This window comes from Cariama cristata, unplaced genomic scaffold (assembly GCF_000690535.1).
Source record: "Cariama cristata isolate BGI_N322 unplaced genomic scaffold, ASM69053v1 scaffold4984, whole genome shotgun sequence".
In the NCBI taxonomy this organism is placed as follows: domain Eukaryota; kingdom Metazoa; phylum Chordata; class Aves; order Cariamiformes; family Cariamidae; genus Cariama; species Cariama cristata.
In genome coordinates, this window is record NW_009613518.1 from 78,144 (window position 1) to 87,056 (window position 8,913).

The 8,913-nt window shown below is 40.5% G+C and overlaps 1 protein-coding gene across 1 annotated transcript in view; it reads left to right on the top strand.

Annotated features, from left to right (window-relative positions):
* The window catches only part of ARPP21 (cAMP-regulated phosphoprotein, 21kDa), a 100,126-nt gene that overhangs the window by 43,707 nt on the left and 47,506 nt on the right, over positions 1 to 8,913 (top strand). The window contains exon 16 of the mRNA XM_009699055.1: positions 4,787 to 5,017. Coding sequence (XP_009697357.1) covers positions 4,787 to 5,017 — 231 coding nt within the window. The remainder of the gene's footprint in view (positions 1 to 4,786; positions 5,018 to 8,913) is intronic.

Below are 8,913 nucleotides of genomic sequence, written 5' to 3' on the forward strand. Positions count from 1 at the left end.
GTAGTGTGGCAGAGCCTGACAGGCACCAATTCTGTCCCAGTTCTCCTCTGCAGAAAGTACTGGTCTCTTCTCTGAAGTGCTTTATGGTTCACGGTAATAAATTTAAAACGTTTTTGTCTTGCATATAGTATGTATGAAATTAGTCTGAAGTCATTAGTTGGTCAAAATGTTCTTCATTGGCTAAATGGTGGAAAACATTTGTAACCATCTTAAATGTGAAAATTATTCTAGATTTATGATGGTCATCCAGAAGCATTGTCAAACACCCTCCTTGAGCATCGGAGTGTTAAAACTTTCAAGATTTTCACAGATGGCTCACAGCTGCCTTTGAGGATATATATGGTGATGCAATATTAGCATTGTAGCCTTTCTGGATCATTTTTAATATTGTCACCAAAATTAAATGTTCTGCCCTTAACCTTAACTTCTGATAAACCAGTAATTAATGGTACATAGCAGGCAAACAGAAACTGAAGCACGGAAAGATGTTAGCCTCCCCTTGGGCAAAGACAGTTCACAGAATGTGCTGTTCAGAGTCCAGTAGAGTCAATTAGTCTTAGACTTTAATTGCATTCAGCTGCATGGGAATTAGAGCTTAGCAAAGGAATTAAGTTACTTTATTCTTGCAACTTTCACAAAAGGGGCTGTTTGAAACCAGTTGAATGGTTATCTTACTGGTTCTGATGGTTATTTTCATGCACCTGTTGATTGCTTAGAAAGCCCTGTTCCGCTCCAAAGCGCAGATGGTATAATGCAAATAACATTTTTTTCTCTGTTGTTTTGAAACTTAGTAGATATATAGAGATGTATTAAGCTATAATTCAGTATTGAGTAGGGAGTTAATAATTTAACAAATTGCAATCAGATTGCATCCTTACAACTGAGAACATCATACAAAACATTGGTTAGTTTAGATTTCCAGTAATATAGTGGACTTCCCAGGGTAGACTAAGCATGTAGAGTGGGAAATGAAATAGATGTCCCTGTAGGCATCAAAGATGTACCTGTTCAGTCTCTAACACACCCATGAAGAGAAGATCTAGCTCATCAGCTACCATGTTACTTTTGCTGACACATTACAACAGGTTTTAATGTACATTATTAGGAGGGAAGACAAGATGTGTTTCAAAGGAATGTCCTCTGTGTATCTACATATCTATTGAAATAATTTTTGGAAGACTGAAAAGATGTAACTATTGCATCTTTAGCTTCTCTTAATGCATTTTCCATTCAGTGGAACGCACATCTGTTGGAATGTATTTCTTTCCCCCCCATTTACGAAAAACTGGCTGCATTGGGGTATCAGCTGTGTTGATACAGATCTGTAAGGATCGTTAACTTCCTTGGCGGGGCTCCAAGTAATCGGAGCCACAGTCTAATCTGTCCTGTTAGGTGTTCATTGCTAATCCTGTTGGGGAAAGATGATTATACTGCAGGCGTTTCAATACATTAACTTTTTTTTTCTTTTATAGAGTGTTCTGTAAATTATAATTTTGTCTCTGAGTTTTCGACCTGGATTTCTGCTTCTTTATGATTTCTTTTAATTGGGCATTAGCCTAATGGATCTTGTGAGTCCAAGAGAAACTGTAGGAATGTTGATGTATGGGCCATAAATCACAAGCCAACTGCTTCTAGTCATACTCTCCCCACCAACCGACTGTGCTGAAACATCAGTCTTATTTTTAGAAGTGCAGCTTTCAGAGAAGGACTCGTATGAGCACATACCGTTATCATCAAAATACCTTAATGCATTGTAATATACAGAAATGGAAGTGACTTACAAAAGTAACATATTCCTAAACCAAGAAACTGCATCCAAGATAAAAGTACTTCCAGAGGTAATCAGTGCTCTGCTGTTCCTGAAAAACTGACCATCTGGAGCAAGTAGTGGGTAGATCTTGAGAGTGCAGTTGATAAGAAAAATTTACCTCGGGCTTGGAAGGTGGGATGAACAGAGATGCTCAAAGTCATCAGATACTGAATGCTGGCCCAAAGAAAATAGAGCACGACATGGTGCATCTCTCACTAGTGCTCAGAATATTGGAAAAGTAAAGGTACCTCCATGCTCTCCCTCTGCAAACCCTCTGAGCTATTAAGAGTTTGTGGTGATTTTTCTGTCTCGTTTTCTTTTACCAGCCTTTGAACTGCTGTATCTCTCAGAATGCTTTAAAAATATATTAATGGAAAGTGATGAGAATATGAAGGTTATTATTATGTCAACTGTGAAGCAGCAAGAAAATTAGGGAAGCATCTAGAAGAAGTAGCCATCGTTACATGCTGAGAAAAAGAGGTTGGATTGTGTAATGGGGGCAAAAATCTCATTAGTCAAAGTTCCTTTCAGAAGTCTTTAACAAGACATCTCTTAATGTGAATCTGAATAAAGTCAGATAGTTCATTTTTTTTTCATTTGCGACAGTACTGAATTCATTACGTGGTGATTTCTTATTCCAAATTAAGACACCATGAAAACAGCTAATCAGAGCTACAAAGACAAGATTAATTGGTGTTAATTTCCAAACATTAGTGCTGGAATTTACTGGGCCTACTATGTCTAGACTTGAAATGATAGGAAATAAGTTGCAGTCATGGAAAAAAATTTAAATAGATCATTCTTATACAGGATAAATGGGGGCAAAATTGGTTAAGTAGTAATTTCTGGGACTTTTTTTTTATAATATTCAGAATATTGCTGAAATGGTTTTGTATCTTATTTGTGTCCTTTTGACCCAACTTGATCTACTGACATAGGACAGCAGATCTCGGATCTTTTAAGGCGGACATTTCAAAGCTATCATCTTGGCCAATGTCAGGTAATAGCTCCAGAGGTTTTTCCACTGCTTCTGCCTACCGTTTGATGAGTAGATCTGAATTCATTGCAGTCCTTTGGCTTTTAACGTTCAGAAGCTGGTAAAGATCAATCTGTGATTCTGCCATAAAAACACCCGAAAGGGGCAAAAGAAAAAGACAATTCAATGTCAGAGCTGCAGTCTTTTACATTAATGGCATTTCTTCAGAATAGCACAAAACGGGGAGAGAATGAGCCTGAACACAGGCTTGATACTACTAACACATTTAGAAATAATGGGAGGTTTATGAAATCTTATCCCCACTCCTCCATCTCCAGGTAGCTTTCTAACCTGTTGAATTCAATAGGTGATGGAAAAGAAGAGAAAGTAAAGTGAGAACTCAAAGAAGCAACGTGAAGCACCTATAGAAGGGCCAGGGAAATGCAGGAAAGGACCTGGTAACTGCTGTAGAAGGAAAAATAAACTTCAGTGGGTGCATTTACGTTTGTGAGGAAGATGCCAAATACTGCTTGCAGCTTGATGAGGATGACCTCCAGGAATGTCTCTGCAGTTTGTAGAAACACTGAAATCTGAAATGATCCAGTAAATAAAACGCTTCCTGCAGGAATAATCTTTCTAAATTTCCAACCTGAGTCTACAAGGAGGGGAAAAACTGTAGCAACTAACACAACCTCGATGTGTATTTATAGAAATTAAAAATTTCTTCTGAAATCTCTGTTTGTTTCTTGATTAGATACTGGAGAAGCAGATTTAGGGTCCTGCTGATGGCAAATGGTGCAACAGCTCATAAGGAGGACTGTCTCTGTAGTAGCTGCTGTACCAATATGGAGTTTGAAGAAGACGGGTGAAAATGTGTTTTACACAGCGATCTGCAGTGATCTGTGGAAAGGCCCTCTGTTAAGTAACAGGATGGTGGTGTGATTTCTTCAGAGGAAACCTCTTTTGCTCTAATTATGAGGAAATAAATTAATTCCAATATGGATTTGCTGAAAATGAATCCGAGGCTCTAAGCAGTCTACTGCAGGGTCCTCCTGTAGTATCCCAAATATGAAGGGATGTAATTTGCCCTCTGACAAAGAAGTTTGCTAAAACCTGAGTTCTGTCTTTTCTTTTAGCCTATACCTGTAGGAGGGCACTAAGGAGGTTAGTAAGTAAGGTAAAATGCATAGTCAATGCACAGAAGTACAATAAAAGAGTTACATGTACTTTACCTTTTGGAGGAAGCATCTGTACAGATGTTTGCTTTCACACCTCCCTTGTGTTTGCCTTAACGCTTTAAGGAAGCAGTTCATCTGAGCCTTACGCTCTCAGGGATTCTTGTCATTTGTGTGTGAAGCAAATTGAAATCTAGTCAAGCAAAATCTCAGAAGTTTGGAAATTGCATTTGGTTTTTAAAGTAGCGCGTCTCCCCGTCCTTCTAGGTAAAAATGTATTTTAGCACATTTGATTTATCTTGATCAATTTTAATAGGCTAGGTGCTGAAAAACCAAAAGTGGCAAAAGTCTTAGGTAGTGTCTTAGGTAGCTTTAAGTTAATATACATATGGCATAGCTGCCTTGTTACTTGACTGACAACTCAGTTACTGCGTTGTTTCTTTTTTTTTTTTTCTACAGAAAATGTTTGGTGGGTTTTTTTGTGTTGTGGGTTGGTTTTTTTCTTTTTCATTTACAAATCCTGTGTTTACTTTTTATACTTTATGAACCAATACTTTGGCATTATAAATACATGCTGAGCATTTTGAGTTCTGTTTGATAAAGCTATTTACCGACTGGGAGGAAAGCCAGTAAATTGAATTTTTGAATTGTAGAAATACCACTGGATACTGAGCTCAGCAGGGAGTGAAAACCCCACTCCTGCCAGCTGGGCATGGGCTAGTGCTTGCCTTTGCAGTCTGTGAAGGCTGCCCTCGCGTATGCACCGTGTCTGGCGGGGACTGGGGTCCCTTGTACCCCCCGCCTGCCGTTGTGTCTCTCCGTTAGGCTCAGAGTCTTCCAGCAGCGCTGGCTCCTCAGGATCACTGTCACGAATACATCAGCCTCTCCAAAGCGCATCTCTTGTCCCCGGGGTGACGGCCAGCTCTTCGGGCAGCGTGTCCTACCCTGAGAACGGGATGAGTGGCCAGGTGGCCCCCAGCAACACCAGCTATATCATTCTTCCGCTTGAAGCTGCAGGGATACCCCCTGGCAGTATCCTTCTCAACCCGCACACAGGTCAGTACGATGCTCTCCTGCCTGGCGCTGCCCTTTGCTGTTTCCGATGTCATCTGGGGAATCGGCAAATTTCTTGTTTCTAGAGATATTTTCCTCGAGGGGCTTCATGAGGAAGCAAGTAGCAAATATGCAGAGAAATGACATTTGGCAGGTTGTTTTTTCAAATCTGCAGGCAAAGCTGGATTGGCTTTCTGAGGCTGTTGTGGCATAGCCAGTGGGAGGTGATACAACACACACTCGTGTGGTCCCAGACAGAATATTCATCTTGTAAAGTCCTCGCACTCATTGGCTGTGAATCCTCTGAGATCGCATTAGCCTCAGTAAGGACCGATACTCTTCCATTCGAGCACGCTGAGATACAGGGCAACCAAAAGACGATGTCGAAGTCTAGAGATGGTGCTTAACAGCAGAATTTCAAAAGGCTTAAAGGCTGCATTTGAATTAGCGCTTCAGAGTTAATTTTGTTATGTGAGAGATATGATTAGCAGTGGTATCTAAATCAGAAGTTCTGTGTTAAGAGAAAGTTGAAATCTCTTCAATTCCTGGTAGTTGGCAGCACCGCAGCACACAAGCGAGGCACCCGCAGTCACCCAAGCGCTGCGGATGCTTCAGAAACCGCTCAACTTGAACTTGAGTGCTTGCTGAAAGTTTGAGGCAATATGTTACCTCCTCGGTCCAGATTGTGTTACGCTATTACTCCCCGCAGGATTGTACTGACAGTGTTAAAAAGTTTGACTGTGATGCTTCTTCAGTGATTTGGACTATTTCAGTGACCATGACTAGCTGTGCTGTCAACCTTAGCTGAGTTATGCTAGGTTTAAAATAACAATACAGTGAAATGTATTTTCCGTTATACTGGGAGCTGAGAGTTGAACTCCAAAATATTTTTTTAAAGTCCTTAATAGAGCTTTTTATTTGGGAATTTTTGTTTATAACCAGTATTTATGTATATCACGCCCCCGCTGTGTTCTAGCATTTTGGTGCAAATACGTAAAGCTTATTTGTGAGGCCACTGCTGAAAATACTTTTTTTGGGGTGTGTCAGCATTCAGTCAAGAAAAACTGAAAGTTGTGGCATTTAAGAAAAGCACAGCCTTGACAAACTGTTGAACCAAGCTTTCCACAGATATTTAGAGACAGTGGTATCTGGGGCTGATCAATATATATCAGCATATATAAAATCAGGGAGGAGTTCTTGTTTGTTTAGATTCGAATGAATGTGGTAAGTTCTTTCCAGAAAAGTGACTTAGTAACTTGCACAAACTTGTACTTTTCCAAAGCCTTTATTATTTATGTGTACTTTTTTCAAGCTGTTACATTATTGACATGAGAGCCTAACACTATCAGCATAAATGGAGATTTTGGATATTTCTTAAAAACTCGGTTAGGGGAGAGGACAGAATGGGAAGTGGGCACAAGACAAAACCCATCATTATTAATTTACTCATTTCTGTTGTTCTGCTAGTTCTGTCTGTAACTCTGGAATTTCTTGGTCGATACAGAAGGCATTTTGTGTGCTATGTGGTCCGCTTCCGTGCAGAAGTCATCCATAGTTCAGGTGATAGGACTGAGAGAAACAAACAAAAGGAGTCACTGGTGCTTTGAGCCCACAAACAGCTGAGCGGTTGTGCTCGTTCCTGGCCATGGCAAGGAAGGAGGCTGGAGCTCACCACACCCGCAACCAGAAGAGCTGTTCAAGAGGAACATCTCCTACCACTGTTTCGTCAATTTAGCAATTTGCAGCAGTTAGCTCGTATTTTTCCCTGGTACCTAGGGAGTCTTTTTCTGCTATAGGTATAATGCCTTTCAGTGCTGTCACTAGCCCAGAGCACCTCCTCTTCCCTCCTGGCATGCCTCGTTGTCTGCAGAGGCATCATCGAGAGCTCCATGTGTGTTGGTATGTTTAACATTCAGGGAGAAGGTGTTTTTGTGTATATATAATTTTGTGTTTCTTTCAGTATGCCGTGTTTTGTTTCTGTGTCTGCCTTGTAAATCCATACATAATAAAGACTGAAACTCTTGTCTCAGATGTATAGCTTCACACTGCTACCTGTGCTGGAAGTCAGGCTATACTGCAGCGTCTGCTGTGGTTTTAACATGCAGCAAAATACCTGCTGCAAATTTGCCACTCTTTAGGCTCAGAATCTTTGCATCTTATTAGGGTAACGTTACAAAAGAAGCTCCGTAGGGAGGACACTTAGACTGCTGGATGCAGTGATTGACTATCAAAATGATGGATGCTGTCAGAAACATAGATGAAGAGAAGTCATTTTAAGAAAAGGAAAAAGGAGCTTTGTTTCTTGTGATGAATAGATTCTTACATTCTTTAGTTCTTTCTTCTTCTCTTGCAGAGCGGCTACTTCCAATCTTTTTCTCTCTTTTGATCATAACATCGTGTCCTTTAAAGATCTTTGCATCCTTTCACACAACATAGTCACTGACTGTGCAAGCCTCTAATGGCATCCACAGATGCTGTCCGTATCTCCCTGCTCCGATTATGCCTCTCAGCTCCTTCTCAGCTGTTGGCATTCCACACTTTCTTTTCCACAGCTGCAGTTTCCTTGGTTTCCTCTCCTCTGCTTTACCCTTCTCCTTCCCCAGATAGAGAAGCTTCTTTCTTGCTTTGGGAAAGGACCATTTATGCAGCTACACTGTTTTACTCTTTAAAGGATTCCTCTTGGCACGTTCTCTGACTTAACCCCTTTGACAATTTAAGAGCATTTACATTTCATTCTTACTCCTTTAAATGACATCGCAATCCTTGCCCTTCTATCAAGGCCACAGTTCATAACTTACAAATGTCTTCCCTGTTACCATCTGATCTCTCCTTTTCATTTCTTGTTTCAAGATTTCTTCATGAAAGGTCTTTTTTTTCATCTTTAAAAGCATTGCTGGACCTTTTCTCTCTCAGTTCTGTCATCCTTTGTTGAGCCACGGGAAATGCTCTTTACGGCTTCCCTTGAGCATCTGGGGCAGGCTTCGGGAGCCTCTTGTCCCGCTCACCCAGTCTGACTTCCTCAGTTTCCTAAAGTACTTTTGGAGCCTGAGACTCCCAAATCTAGGGAGGCCACGCCATTGTCACCCACTGTGTTCACAGCAAGAAGCAGGAGATCAGCTGCTGGACAGAACTGCCCCGTGCTTCTCTTCCACTCACTCCGATCACGACCTTTCCGACTGTGAGTGTGAGACATGCCCGGTATCGTATGGTGACTTCATCCAGAAAGGCTTGATGCTTTAGAGAGAGAAGGAAGGCGAGGTTTCTTTAGCCAGTGCTCATACATTTCTGGCCTTCATTAATAAGAGGGAGGAACTGAAAGGCTGAGGAGTAGATAGAACAAGTAGAGATGCTTGTGATATACAGATCAGAAGTTTGTTGTTTTGCTGGTGCTCTCAGTCACCAAGTTCCTCCAGATCTCCCTTTTTATCTCAGATATTCATACTTTAGTTACCTACTTTAAATGTTACCACTTCATTGCTAAAATTTCTTTTTTCTCTCACAGAAACATCTGTAATTCCTTTGATTTATGAATTTATGATGGAAGTGAAAAGAGAACTGAGGTCATGGAAAACATTTTCCCTACAGAGAAATACCATTTTGTTTTTGTTTGTAAGACAGTGACTTGGGTAAACTTTTTTTGAACCAAACCTTGCTTTTGCAAGATTACTTCTCCTAGCTAAAATATTTGAAGCAAAAAGAGTTCAGCAATTTAGTAGAACTTTGGACAGAATTTGTCCTGTATATAAGAGATTTTCAAAGACATCTTAAGTGTTGCTTCCTTCATAACTCCCAGTGCTGCCTCCTTTAATTGCATAGGGCACAGCTCTCAAAAGGACAGCACTATGTTATTAGAATGTGTAAATAAATTAATAACAAGGGTGGGTTTGGATTTTTTCCTT